Source organism: Mya arenaria, chromosome 3 (assembly GCF_026914265.1).
Source record: "Mya arenaria isolate MELC-2E11 chromosome 3, ASM2691426v1".
NCBI lineage: Eukaryota > Metazoa > Mollusca > Bivalvia > Myida > Myidae > Mya > Mya arenaria.
In genome coordinates, this window is record NC_069124.1 from 64,015,016 (window position 1) to 64,030,238 (window position 15,223).

The 15,223-nt window shown below is 38.4% G+C and overlaps 1 protein-coding gene across 1 annotated transcript in view; it reads right to left on the reverse strand.

The window, feature by feature from the left end:
- Positions 1–15,223, reverse strand: part of LOC128227784 (C2 domain-containing protein 3-like) — a 28,408-nt gene that overhangs the window by 5,366 nt on the left and 7,819 nt on the right. Inside the window, exons 11-37 of the mRNA XM_052938633.1 lie at positions 14,805–14,920; positions 14,503–14,621; positions 14,125–14,289; positions 13,654–13,861; positions 13,140–13,327; positions 10,614–10,740; positions 10,111–10,235; positions 9,414–9,515; positions 8,613–8,699; positions 8,235–8,339; positions 7,920–7,999; positions 7,737–7,795; positions 7,377–7,523; positions 6,837–6,965; positions 5,916–6,187; positions 5,666–5,755; positions 5,080–5,365; positions 4,667–4,795; positions 4,034–4,273; positions 3,670–3,810; positions 3,356–3,467; positions 2,895–3,053; positions 2,420–2,519; positions 1,929–2,170; positions 1,459–1,667; positions 1,092–1,219; positions 304–797 (exon numbers count right to left, since the gene is read on the reverse strand). Of these exons, the coding sequence (XP_052794593.1) occupies positions 304–797; positions 1,092–1,219; positions 1,459–1,667; positions 1,929–2,170; positions 2,420–2,519; positions 2,895–3,053; positions 3,356–3,467; positions 3,670–3,810; positions 4,034–4,273; positions 4,667–4,795; positions 5,080–5,365; positions 5,666–5,755; positions 5,916–6,187; positions 6,837–6,965; positions 7,377–7,523; positions 7,737–7,795; positions 7,920–7,999; positions 8,235–8,339; positions 8,613–8,699; positions 9,414–9,515; positions 10,111–10,235; positions 10,614–10,740; positions 13,140–13,327; positions 13,654–13,861; positions 14,125–14,289; positions 14,503–14,621; positions 14,805–14,920 (4,359 nt within the window). The remainder of the gene's footprint in view (positions 1–303; positions 798–1,091; positions 1,220–1,458; positions 1,668–1,928; positions 2,171–2,419; positions 2,520–2,894; positions 3,054–3,355; positions 3,468–3,669; positions 3,811–4,033; positions 4,274–4,666; positions 4,796–5,079; positions 5,366–5,665; positions 5,756–5,915; positions 6,188–6,836; positions 6,966–7,376; positions 7,524–7,736; positions 7,796–7,919; positions 8,000–8,234; positions 8,340–8,612; positions 8,700–9,413; positions 9,516–10,110; positions 10,236–10,613; positions 10,741–13,139; positions 13,328–13,653; positions 13,862–14,124; positions 14,290–14,502; positions 14,622–14,804; positions 14,921–15,223) is intronic.

Sequence of the window (15,223 nt, forward strand, 5' to 3'; positions counted from 1 at the left end):
GAAGATAATCCTATCATTCAACAAAATGTTTGTTATGGAAAATACACTCTCCAGTGTTTTTACACCAAAATTGTACCAGGTTTTGAGGATAGAAGTTTAACATACATGCCGCAAAGCAGACCTCAATGAAAATAAAGGTTTTTACAAAAATTGCAATTTATTTTAGAGCGATTTCTGTAAATAAAAAAGAGTTGACAATCTTTTTGATGGGCAAACCTTATTTGACGGAATTAAAAACATTTTTCACTTTTGATCTTATATTCTAAGGTAGTTCGGTATTTGATCATACACGTAAGTGTTTACCTGAGGTTAGTGTAGAGGAATGATCTAGATGGGTTGTCATCAGGCCTCATGTCTGGGAACTGTGGTCTCCAGTGTATTGACTGCTCCCTTTGGTAGAGCGATGGCTCCCTCTGCAGGTCAGAGGGCTCTTGGAGCATTGCTGAACCACCTGGCATTTCTGACAGTCTCATGGAGGACACAGGAGGTCCCCCTGATGACCTTGGCAAATCTGGTGACCTGTATTCTTGCCCTTGACCTGCAGATTCGTCCTGCTGCCGTAGAAACTGCTGGATGTGTTCCTGCAGCTGTTGTTGAAGGTGCTCATGGTGCTCTTTCACCTGGTCATAGTGATTCTGGAAGTGGGGAAGGGAAAGGGGCCCAGGGGCGGAGAGGGGCGGGGCTCCAGTGCCCCAGGGGGGTAGGGACAGGAAGGAGGAGCTGACTGGCTCTGCACTCACAGCCCCTGTCCCTCCTGGCATCCCTGATATCACAGATTCTTGAGGTATTATGTTTATCTGAAAACAGGAATTCAAACATTTAAAACAGATAAATATTTTAATACCAAGATGAATTAACATGCATATTGATTTGTCTTTAAGATTTGTCTCCCACAAGGCACGGCAAAATGAGTGATACATTGAAATGTTTGCAGAGTGTACTACAGAGTGATACAGGTTTTTCTGAAATATAAATAAAAGATACCAGCAATTGCAGATTTGAAAGCCCTCTATTTAAAGGTTACATTTTTTCTATTTTTCACAGCAAAACTAGATCAGAGATAAAATCTTGTAATACTGTAAGCCACAAACCTTTATTTGTCCCTTCACATGTCCATTAAAGTCCATGATGTTGTACCAGCCAGAGATCTGCTGCATTCCACTGGCCAGGGGAGTCAGGTCCACAGACACAAAACCCAAAACACGATCAGTCAATTTATCTGGAATACAAATTGTATATTGTAATAAAAATACAACTTATTACCTTTGTGGTTCAACACTTAAGCACATATTACATACTATCAAGTTGAGCCATGAACCACAAAAAACTGCATCCCTTTTTCAGTTTAGTTCAATAAAACAATACATCACAGCAATTGATATCATTAAAAATGAACATATTTTTCTGAAAGATACCTCCAATGTAGACCTTTCTTTACAACACTACATAACCCCTTACCTGGACTTTTTGGGGCACCGTCAGGCTTGTGCCAGACCTTAAACACCAGATGCTTGTTTTCCTGGGTGAGCATCTCGGCATGGAGTTTAGTTTCCTGTTCATGGTCCCAGACCGGGTTGTCCGCACTATGGAAGACATTTGTGTAGGATGGAATGGTACTCTCAGCCGTTGGGTAGGACACGTAGGAATTCGGTAGGTAGTCCTCTGACCTGGCAGTGAGTGAATTAATGGAATAGTAATGTAGGTTAACATGCAATGCAACAATAAAATATCTACAGGTAGATGTGTAACATATTTTTTCTATAATTTTTTCACTGCGTTCTATCAATGGAAAAGTTTTTTACCGGATTTTTCTTGCGGGAGTCCTATCCATGCTAGTGTTCTATACACAGTATAATATGGTATTTAAAAGAGCATTTCAGCCTTGCAGAATCTAAAACAACTACCTATGATCAAAAAGTAAAGCTTACTTTTGTTTATCATGCATGTGTGGCAGATGCAGGGCCCTCTCCACCTGTACAACAGCTATAAATGTTGGAGTGGTATCCCCCTCCTGACTACTCTCCCCCACCATACCCTCCTCCACTTCTGGAGAGCTCTCTGTCTTGGCAGTAGGCTTGTGGCTCACAATCTGGTGGAAACTGTCGTCTGGGTCATAGTCAGCGTCTATGTCTTCCCCCTCAAGGGTAATCAGGCCCTCCTGGTGCTCAGACTGTAAATTGTAACATTACATTAATGAAATGAAACAATTCAGTTTATAAAATGATATATTATACAATGACAATGGTTATTTCAACTTTACTTTTATCAGGCTCCCAGCAGTAATTACGAGAGAAAGTAGTCGAGTATCAGTGAAACAATTTTTTTTTGGACCACTGATTTTCTTTTTTATCAAATCAGCAAGTCAGAGGTTTTTTTTTATCAAATCAGCAAGTCAAAGTTCCAAATTAGGGAAGCCTACCTGAGGTGTTTTCCCAAACTGTGGCTTAGTTGTAATATGAGCCCTGAGAAACCCTCCTCCAAGATTACAGGCGCCCGGCTTGTACATCGGGAATAGACCACTGCAATAAGGTGGGACAGTTTTCAGATATTTGCATTTTTGGTTTATAAGTCTGAGCATTTTTCTTTATATTCTTTATCTCTTTTACCCGAATCAACATTGACAAAGTCTTCAGTGTTCTTAAAAAGAACCAGCTGCCGGCCAAAGAAGACAGTCCAAATGGCAATTTGGCCGATTCAAATTTGGAAAAATAAATGAATTTTAAGTAGAATAAATAGTAGCTAGTCAATTACTTTACTATTTGAGATGGTTCAATCACAAATTATTCAGAACCCTTGTCTTTGAGCATTGCAAAATAAATCAGACTTTATACAACTGTTATAAAAAAAAAAAAAAAAAACTTTTCAATATATTTCAATAACTTCTTCCTCAATACCTGACTCTGTGTTGTTTCCTACGTTGGTCACCCAGTGTTTCCATAGCAACATATGACGTTCCAATTAGCTTGTCCCTGTGTCGGGGCCTCTGTTCTTCTCCCTGATGAGCCCCGTATGTGACCCACACCTGCACCTCTAGATGCTCCTCCCGCAAATACCTGCATGATAAGTAATGTATAAATATAGTTACCCTTCCATATCTTAAGAATGTGCTAAAAATAACACAATATCAATGGCAATGGTTTAAGTTGGGACTTTTTTTTCAAGAAGAAATTGGTTTGAATCTTTGAATCAAAAGTACTATGAACAACAATTATTGAAGATGTGTGAAACAAGATTAACAAATTATTTTTCTCCACTTTCTTTTCACCACCTCAAAATAACTTTTTTACAATCACACATTTTTGTCTTTTTCGTATTTCATCATAATTCCTATCCAATATCAAAGTGAAGCACCAACCATCGAAACATGGAGCTATCCGGTATCTGCAGGTCATGCTTGTTCTTTGGTTTAGCGGTGATATAGCCATCAGCGGTCACTGATACTGGACAGAACCGGGACATCACAGCAGCTGGAGACAAACATGGAACAATTTGTTTACAAGGTCTTTTAATTCTGTCTTATTTTATTACAGTTTCATGGGCATAATCTTGATATTTCTCAGACAATATTCATGAAAGTTAAAAGATGAACTTAATGAATTGTGAGTCAATCTAAGAGAATGTGGCATGAGGTGAAAATTACATCACCAAACAGTGATATATGATGCCTACCTTTATCATAGAACTTGTATCTGATGTAGCACTGGGCTGTTTTATCGAGAGTATTTTGGCCAGCAATCAGGGCACTCTGCAGGGGAAATGTCACTTGGTCCACCGTTATGTTGATATGGTGGTAGCGGTTACTGCTCTCATCTGTAATTAACAAATTTCATCTTTTAATACAATTCTTAATGTCTCCCTAAAATGTTAACGCAAATGTTTTTTATACTAGTAGTTATATATAGTGTTTTTTGATGGTAAGATGAGTTGAATATTTTGACTATCTAGCAATCAAAATCCCTTTTAAAATTAAATGATACATTATTACATGTATATTTATATATGTATCTCTAGGCAACCTTAATTGCTAACTCACCTTCACTTTCCCAGTCATCCTGTTCGATATCCAGGTCTACTGGTGACCAGCCCACACCCCTGGCTGCATGTACAACCCTCTCCCTGTCCTCATGGTGGGCAAACTTCACATTGATTTCCAGTCCCCCACCAACCCGGGCTAGACCACTGGTACCAGGCCTCACCTCCTCCCCCTGATTCTCAGCACCACCCTGGCTCCAGGCTGACACAGGAACATTTACAGGGAACCAGCCATTGATTCCTACAAAACAGGTCAAACATAATGTACATTATTTACACTGTGTCTTCTATTGGCCAACAGTGAGAAATTTAACTGTTTCCATACAATATATTTCCAAGATAACATGGCCATGAAAAGGAATAATTATTCTTCAACAATGGTAATGGGTTAGGATTAGAATATGCATCCACAGACTACTTGGAACTGTCTAATCATCAAATGCAGGCTATGTGTAGGGTTCTCACCAAGTTTCGGTTGAACCATCTTAAATAGTAACTGAACAGCTCCTATATATTCTACTTAATATTGACTTAATTTTCCAAAATTGAACAGGCCAGATTGCCATTCAAACCAGCCACTTTGGCCGGCAGCCGGGTCTTATTAAGAAAATTGTTTGTGACCACTATGACAGACCTGTCCTGTTAGAGAGGAGCTGTACGAGGGGTAAAGTGGTTGTCCCCAGGAGAACGTCTCCAGTCTTTTCAACTATCTGTCGTCCTGTTACTCCGTTTGCTGTTAGAGACTTTAGCTCTCTGTCAAGCTCTGGAAAAAGAAGAATATAAAAATTATTTTTTATTTATTTATTTATTGTTCAGAACATGTTTTGGTAACAATCATGTATCAAATTAAAGCTAAATGAATATTTGAATTAAAATGAATTTTCAAACCCAAAACGATAAATCTATTTAAATACTGAATCAAGAATCCAAAGACCAAAGATTTTCAATAGATTACCATCTAATGTTTATTTAAACAGTGTTTGAATTAGGAACATGGCCAGTCATGCCACATTAAACTGATTAATCTTTAAGTCAAACAAACAGTACCTGCAGACATGCCTGGCACTTGATGCCAGACTTCAAACGTGGCCTCAGCTGACTCCAACATCTCTGCTAGACACAGGGAATCAGAGTCCGGCTCCGGCCACAACAGCGGACACGGGAAGTCCATAAAATGGGAGAACTCGGGAGCAAATGATCTGGCCACTGTACGTGTGGTTCTCTCTCCTTCTGCTCCCAGGAAGGAGAGCTTCACGCGGAGGTAAGCGTTTACCCCGACCTCGGCAGGGTACTGCATGCCCTGGTCATGCTGGGCACTCACCTCCGCAGCAGCCTGTAATAACATATGAAGAATAAAGCTTTTTCATTCAAGAGAATCAGGATAACAATTACCTGAAAACAACTTTACCACATGCACAAACACAAACAGTTGGGTATTGTCATTGTCATTTGTTTGTTGTTGTTTTTTAAATCAAACTATTAATTTCCATTAATGTTCTATCTAAGTGAGTCAATTTACAGACCTGTTTTCCTATAACTTAACAGGCATTCATTTGAAAATTTGTTTCATCAGGCTTTGACATAATTTAAAGTTTCAATTTTTCTTGGAGGTAGACATAGTCAATATGTTTACCTTGAGTCCACAAGCCCTGATGACACCTACAGAGACACAGACCTGGGCCCCTGTCAGGTTCTTGTTGGCTGCTGCTGCTGCTGTCTCAGACTAAAATACACACAGCACAGATTTGTTTCATAACTATGTTTTATTTCAAGGTTATTTATTTAGAAGTAATAGTTAACTTTTGAAAATACAATTCCATGTAAAAACAGCACCCAGTCAATAATACTTAGTATATTCTGTTCTAATTTATCTTATAACTTACCTGCAGAAGCTGATTCTTGTAGTGTATAGTGACATCAATGAGGCCGGCGTTCTGTCTGTCCGAGCCAGGCCTTTCCCCACCCACCTGCTGTAAGGGGAAGGAGAAGGTCTGTACGGACGGCTCCCCACGTTTCTGCATGGTTACCATGGCGCACAGCTTGGCAAGGGGCAAGGTGCCCTTTGCACTGCACTGGTCTCGTACATTCGGGTGGTAGTAACGGCACCAGAGCTCAAACGGCAGACCACCACTGCCACTTCCTGTACTGCCACATGCTATAGATATAAAGTTAATTTGAAGGACATGCATATGTATAAACAGAATTCTGTCGTGCAAAGTTAAAGGGTCAATATTTTCAGAAATAAGCAATCTTCGCCCGTAGTTACTATATAATAAAATCTGAATTCAGTGAATAAAGCTTTTAGAAAATACTAGGGATGCAACAAATAGCAAAATTGATATTCTATTTGTTCGGTAATTCTTTCAATCGAATATTTGAATATTTCATTTGCAAAATAAGATGACTTTTTATAGTACCCGATGAAGGGTCTCTTATTCACATATGACATGTGTGCATTGTATTGTCATCCGTTTAAAGCCTCTGGCTTTAGGGGCCAATAGTTGTGAAAACAAAACAAACAAACTCAATACACAACAATACAGTTGCAGGCAAAAGGTTTATTTAATTTACTGCCCTGGAATTCATAAAAAAATAAAAAAATATTCAAATACTGATTTTGACATTTCAATACAAAATGTTAACTTTGTATGTTCGTCTGCGTCCCTAGAATATACAGATCCATTCTGTAGTAAAGTGAACTATTTATTACCTTTATCTCATAGATCATTTTACAACCCAGGCTAACATTCTGATGAAAAAGTAACAGAGGGAATATATGGTGGAGCAATGTTATGTACATGTACCTGTAAGAAGTTCCCTCTGTACAGGAGTGGCCTGGGGCAGGAGGATCCTGTGTCGAGTCACGTCATGGAATGTGGGGTCAGCCACACAAAGGGTCGTAGCTGTTCTGAATGCCTTCATTGTCGGAACAGCTGGAAGAAATAGGCAAAACTTAAAAAACCTGGGCCTTGTTTAAATAAATCATACTGTAATTTACCATTGCAAGAGCTGAGTGTTGTATCATAATACCACAAAGGTTTGCAGAAATTTTACAACAAAATGGGCGCAAAATATGATGACAAAAAGGTACCATGTATTTCATTCAATTCATTACTTACTTGTATGTAGGCATTAGAGCAAGCAATGTAAAACAAGGCGCATGTTAAATAGCCAATTAATAATTAGGTCAAAAACAGCCAGCAAATGACAACAGCCTGGGGATCTTAATAAGGTCAGGCAGTCTAGGTCAGGCAGTCTAGCCCTACGGTTTCTGCCTTCCCCCTAGATCATACTTTAGCAAACCATCACAAATATGTCCTCAACTATAGATGACCTACACATACCATGCCTGATGACAGGAGAGCCAGGTGGGGTAGTCTGTGCCTGGGTGGGGAAGTGGTACTGTACAAAGCAGTCTGCCTCACCCCAGATCATTCCTTCCATCTCAAGGCCGCGCAAACCCTCAATCACAATCTCAAATATGTGCTCAACTGAAATACAGGTAAATACATGTATATATTTCTTATCAAGTGTATTATCCAGAACAGATATGTTTACAATATTTGTGTGCAAGTTCATTGATATTTTTTTTATAGACTGATCATTCAATTGGGTCCATCACTTTCATCTTCTTCTTTACATAACTAAATAGATTATCAAACTCTGGCAACACTATAGATTCTCAATCCATTTGATTAGCTTACCAACTGCCTCTGTGCCAATCTGTGCAGGAACTGTTTCACCCTGGTGTAGAAGGTCTTTTCTGCAATGTGAACAGAGAGTTAACTTAGAGGAATGTCTGAGTTTCTACCGATCAAAAATTTCAAAGTAAGGCACAATATAATATTGCAGTGCAGGATCCCAAACATCCCTTGTTACAGCAGTACCTTTCCAGATAGTGTTGAGGTCTCTCCGGTCCTGACGTGGCTGGTAATCCTTCAGTCTTCATTCGCACCAGATGGGCAATCTACACAAACATTAAAATGTTAGGCTGTTACAACTATGTAAAATTACACTATCAAATTCAAATTTATCAAACATGGTAACCTTATTTCCTTACAATTTAATGTTTCATATCCAAAATATCTTCCAGTAAGTATGAATCTACAACAAATTTATAACCATCAATTAAACCTTCCCTTTTTTTCTGCTAAAAGTGAATTTCTGGGAACATTCAACATTCACTCTATCCAACTCCTTACCTGTTCCGCGGATCCCATAGCAAGGAGGACGTTGATCTGTCCGTACTGCGAGCCACTGAACACATCCACCACAGGAAGGTAGTTCTCTACAGCTATCACTGGGTACTGAAATAAACAGGCATAAGTGTATTCCCATGTTATTCTTTTTATTGCTATTATGATTTTGTTAAGCGTAATAGTCTAACAATACATGTTTACATGGTAAAGCAATTTTCTAGTATCCTGTTGGGTTTTTTCATGAAATGAACTAGCTGCTAAAATGAATTAAATTTAACAAATGCTGATAATTACTTTGTTGTTTCAGATTTTTGTTGCAGTAGGTAGAAAATAAAAAGCCCACTTTCTTGAATAAAATTTCCATGTTCAGTGCTGCCTTACCTGAGACTTGAGAAGAGCTGTAGACATGCGCTTGTCCCTGAATGACATGTAGAACTGATGTAGACTCAGTTTCACCATTCCCACCAACTGGAAATAGAGTATTTAATAACACCTGTTTAAACTGCAGAAAGGTGAGAAGAAGCTTACATTACAAAATTGTGCATAGTTTAAGTATTTGATAAATAACAAAATACAGGGAATGGAAAGCAGTGAGTGATTCAATCTGATTAAAATCATGTCCTTAATACATAAGGATCTAAAGGCAAAACATTGTAGGTCAACTTCTGTTGACCTTGCCATCAGCCAATCAGAGGCCTTCTTTTGCTCTGTTGAAAGTGGGCCAGGAAGTTCAATTCTAATATCTAATATTCAGTTTGGATTGCAAAATTGTAACGGAAATAAGAAAATTCACTGTAATGCAAACTTTCCCAATCTGTGTGATCCAAAATAGCTCCGAAAGTTACACTCCTGTATGTCTGTATGCTCAAGAATGTCGAAGGTTTAAGTCTCACAAAATCCTTTATTTGCTGTTTACATTTTTCTATCAAAATCTATGTGTTCCTATCTAAAAGCTACTTAAACGTTATCAAAACGCGTACTATACTACATAAATAATTAACTGTATTGCCATAAATAGCAATATTGGTAATCCAGATAATTCAGGGTATATGTATTTATAACATTGTCGTCAGATCTTCATGCACGCCAGTAAGAGCCTGCTTTGAAAGATATTATACAATAAACAATGAACAGATAATTCTTAATGGCAGAGAATATGAAGCATCTGAATTGCAGGCTCACCTTGTCATTGTCTGCGGATGTTTTCTTGTCCCAGACCTCCACAATCATGAAGTTGTTCTTCATCCTCTCGAGTAGAGACTGGGACATCAACACTGGTGCAATCTGGAGGAAAGGAATATAGCTACACATTCAGATGCCACACACATCAATTGATATCGGTCGATGAAGGGGAACAACCCAACCATTATCAACATATAAGTTATTGATCATGCTAAAAAAAGCATTTTGTCATTGGTAAAATATGTTTCCATACCTAAGGCCAAAGGTCAGTTTTTACATAACTATACCATAACAAAGCACTAAGATAACAATTTGACATTTATGCTGTAAAGATAAATGTGCTCTCAGATAAACATTGCACATTACTTGTTATGATTTCCATGACCATAACAACAGGTTTAAGGAAATGTACCTGTTTTGTCTCAGGTCAACTAATACATACAAAGAAAACTTTTTTTGTCCTAGTTTTTTGTTAAGAAGGTTTGATATAACGGATGTTTTCCAATTCAGAGAACAGTTTTAACATTATTTCACATTATGCAATGTAAACAGTAATTTCTTTTTGCAGTTTGACACCAATCTTCACTCCAAACTTCCAGAGAGCTTGCGGCCTTTGACTAAAAAAAAACAATTATTATAAAAACATTATCTAAAAAGATTTCAATATTATATAAATACATGTACATATTGAACTAACCTGTTGGAAGTTGAACTGTGGTTGACTGGTGCCCCAAAAGACAGCGCTGTGTACAGCCTCATCACACCAGAACATACGACACACCAGGTAACAGTTCCGCACAACCATGTCACGCGCTCGCACACCTGGTAAAAGAACAGAATTGATACACTGTTTAGAACATTACAGCCAACAAAATTATTTAATAAACAGGGCATATTATCCCGACATCACACATCTCAATCTAGGCTCTGACAAAAACATCAATATCAGTATAGAAATTGATATCCTGAAGAATCTTAACTTCAAGTCCAAACATTTACAAGGATATTTGAACATTTATTTATAAACACATAATATAAGCTACGAGTGGTCAGGAATCAAAGCATTATAGGGGAAGGTTCAATCCATTATAGGGGAAGGTTCAATCCAAAACATACCATAAATAAAATTAGTAATGCCAAAAAAATGCCACAACTGCCTCAATGAGTATAGCTTTCTCTATAGACCACTATTCTACCTACCAGGAGCGGAGTGTGTACTGGGCTGCTGGAAGACGGGGTGCCTCTTGGCTGCTGCCAGGGAAGGGACGCCCTGCATTGTGATGTTTCTGCCATCTGGGATCAATAAAAGGGCGTGCAGCGTCATCACCTAGAAAATTGAGACACAACTTCAGCATACCCGTAGGCATATTGTTTTTGCATTTTTAGTAAATAGTTGCTAACAAAAGTTGTTTCAACTTAGTAGATTGTTTGTGCACAAATTGATTGTCCCCAGTTTTAACTAGAGTAAATAAAAATGTGTTTTAGATCTATACACAATGTTTGAAATAAAAATAAAATCAGTATAGGAAACAAGAGCTGTCACAGTATGTGACGAATGCCCCCGAATGTGACATTGACCTACGAACAAGGTCACTACATGAAAAGTTTATCTTGCCTTTACGTGTCAAATACATATGGCAAGTTATTTTAAATTGCCTCTGAACATAAAAAATACCACCCATACTTGACAACCTACACTGTTATGTCCTTATATTCAGAATTCCCTTGTGAATAAACACTTAGTGTATCTTTCACCTTAGAGGTAGGGACATGGGTCATGCACGCGACACGTCGTCTTGGTATGTGGATCACATGTAGCAAGTGATTTTAAAATCTGTCCATACAAGGGAAAGTAACAGCCCTGACACGACAACCTAAACTCTATGTCCTTATATGCAGCACTCCATTGTGAATAAAAACTATGTGTGACCTTGACCTTTGAGGCAGGGACACGGGTCTTGCACGCGACACGTTGTCTTGGTATGTGGAACACATGTGGCAAGTTATTTTAAAATCTGTCCATACAAGAGAAAGTTACAGCCCGGACACGACAACCTATACTCTATGTCCTTATATGCAGCACTCCATTGTGAACAAACACTAAGTGTGACCTTGACCTTTGAGGTAGGGACATGGGTCTTGCATGTGACACGTCGTCTTGGTATGTGGATCACATGTGGCAAGTTACTGTGAAATCATTAATGTTCGTGGGCATGAAATTTCGTGGTTTGCCGAAAAAAAACAATTTCGTGGGTACTTGAATTCGTGGATTTTCATTTTTGAAAAAAAAATGAAATCGAAGATGCGATCATCCTAGATCGTCTGCATAATATCCACGCGCTGGCCCGTGATTTCCGTCTTCTATGTCACTCGGTTTATGACACTCGCCAATGTGATACGACATGCCAATTAGTGCATATAACCATGTCACTTATCGATTTAATTGGGAATAAAGGTAATAAAAGAAGATGTACCCTGATCATAAATAAAGATAGGGGAAGCCATTGAATGCCAATTAAGAATTTTGCAAACTGTGAAAACACCGAAACGTTGCGTATATTGTCACGTTCGGTGCTTAGTAACCTTCGATGTACTAGTAATCGATTAATTATTTCATTAAATAAAAAAATCGAGTATGGACACTCATCACGCACATCTTGTAAACTTGGAGATTTTCATTAACAGCGCACGTTTAGACACGTGCTTATAACTGTCATTTGGTTCATAAAACACATTTAATTGATTTGGTTCATTATTTGTTAAAGGCAGTTATTATATATTAACAGAATAATGATCGCAAGTTATACAGTGAGACAGGTGTTAACACTGTATACTGCGACCTCTGTAAATAATATACTAGAGTATGTACGTAACAAGGCAAATGAAAAAGTGAATAAAGGGTTTATATTTCGTGGGATCTTGAATTCGTGGATCACCCAACCCACGAAAACCACGAACATTAATGCCCCACGAACATTAATGATTTCACAGTATTTTAAAATCTGTCCATACAAGAGAAAGTTACAGCCCGGACACGACAACTTATACTCTATGTCCTTATATGCAGCACTCCATTGTAAATAAACACTAAGTGTGACCTTGACCTTTAAGGTAGGGACACAGGTCTTGCACGCGACACGTCGTCTTGGTATGTGGAACACATTTGGCAAGTTATTTTAAAATCTGTCCATACAAGGGAAAGTTACAGCCTGGACACGACAACCTATACTCTATGTCCTTATATGCAGCACTCCATTGTAAATAAACACTAAGTGTGACCTTGACCTTTGAGGTAGGGACACGGGTCTTGCACGCGACACGTCGTCTTGGTATGTGGAACACATGTGGCAAGTTATTTTAAAATCTGTCCATACAAGAGAAAGTTACAGCCCGGACACGACAACCTATACTCTATGTCCTTATATGCAGCACTCCATTGTGAATAAACACTAAGTGTGACCTTGACCTTTAAGGTAGGGACACGAGTCTTGCACGCCACACGTCGTCTTGGTATGTGGAACACATGTGGCAAGTTATTTTAAAATCTGTCCATACAAGGGAAAGTTATAGAGCCGGACGGACGGATGGACGGACGGACGGACATTGCGATTTTAATATGCCCACCTTCAGGGGCATAAAAATGTATGCAGATTGTCATTTCTAATACTGTACATTTCATGCAATGATTACATTAGTAATCAGTATATATTTGACATAACCCCCCACCTCTCCTTGTTGCTGCTCCTGTAGAGGGTGGTGGTAGTGGATGACTGCCTGGTCCCCATCATAGTGCTGTACAGAGACAGGAGCTGGAATAGAGAGGCCCTCACAGGGGGCAACTGGGGCTGGCCTCGGGGCATGGCGGGCTGGGGATCTGGAATTACGGGCTGGTGACCTTGATACATTACGGCCCTCTGAAAATTAACATTAAAATTGTCTTAGATATCAATCAATAGTATCGCCCAAATAGTCTATGAAAAACACATGAAGAAAAACTGGTTGTAGTCACATTATCAGTATAAATTCCCTTATATTTATCATTTAACATGCAGTAGAGCAGAATAGAAGAAATTGAGTTTTATATTTGACTTCCATATATTTACAAAAACTAATAAACTTTAATTTCTATATATTTTAAATACACCAATGTAAGTTATAAATTGAATAAAACAGCACATTACTTCTTAGATGATATACCTGTCAGTCACATTGTATTGATATATTTAAAATCCAACTTTACCAGTTCCTCTAGGAGCTGAATTGAACCTTTCCCCGGAGGTTGATCGTTGTTGGACTGGGGCAGGAGGAGGTTTGGGAGCAGAGGCGTGAGCAGGGGTTGGGGCTTGAGCAATGGGGACAATCTTCGCCTTGCCGGTCAGTTCAGCAAGCTTGGTACGTGCCAGCTGGGTGGGGAACTCCTTACTGTCAGAGGCTAGCTCAATCACCAACTGTTGTGGGAAAAGCTTAATTGTTGTAATATATGGCTAAAGCCTAAAGGCATGCTGTTTAATGATTATGATCTTTGGTCCCTATTAAAATGGCAATTACAACATTATAAAACAAATTAAGAAGATTGGATCTGATTAAGGTGTGTTTTTGTTAGTTATCTTAATAAGAACTTTCATACTTCATGTAAGATAGACAGCATGAAACATCATCTAAACATCCAGAAGTCTCAGAAGCAGAAAATAAAATGAAAGTTCCTACACACCCTTAGGCTTCCGAGAGTGTCATGATTGCCATGCCTGGAAGTGTTAGCAGAGGTGTTGGCCGTGGACTTATCCGTATTCCTGACCTCCATGTCCTTACCCACATACAGGCTCTCAGACTTTAGGATTGACTTCAGCGGGATTCCACAACTTCCTATAAGGGCAGGCTGAAAGAGTTGATGGTAAAATGGTTTTCAAGGATGTGCTACACAATCTCATGTGTAATACAATCTTGTTTTAATGTCTTCACATACTTCTTCTAGTCTTACTGTATCATTGATTTTGTTCATCATTACAAAGAAAACCAAACATATTTTAGAGTCAATATCTTTAATATTTATTTTCTCTATTAATGCATTTTCTCACATATGAATATTTACCACTTTCTGTCCAGCGTTTCTTGAGTACAGTTTAAATACAAGTGCAGATTTCCACCATCTTTCCACAGCTGTCCCATCAAACATCACAGGGAACACAGAACGATGGTTGAATGTCACCACTGAAATACAGCTCAAACTATAGCTCAACTGTTAGGTAAGGTTATTGTGAGAGATTATTGATATATGTGTTGATTTGTATGTGAAGAGGCAACTATCACAAGCAATATAACTGGAAATATGACATTTATCATTATATCAGTTTATGACTGGGTATAACTGGAATAATGAAAGCAGACACATACCACCATTCTTGACATTGCGTGACACAACCCTCATGACTTCGGTTGCCATGGCGTTGGGAGAGTATTTGTCTCGTGAGGTAGCTACAACTGGAAACTGGTACTCAATGAAGTAAGTACTGAAAACAAAGGGAACAACAATTGAACTTTTCATTGGTTTTTAACAAAAACATTGAACATATACTGATAATACTCAAGTCATATAATGTTATACAGTATCTAACTTACAACATTCCCATTTGAGTACAACTTATGTTATGGCAATGCTAATAAAGCCGTTTTATCCACCAACTGCACTGTAAGGTACAATCCTAGCAGGCATTTATATATCTTTAACTACATGTATTTCTTGTTAACTACTTCAATCTTCCACTAAATTGGATTGAAGCATTCACATGTAAAGCCATTCAATTTTCATCAGT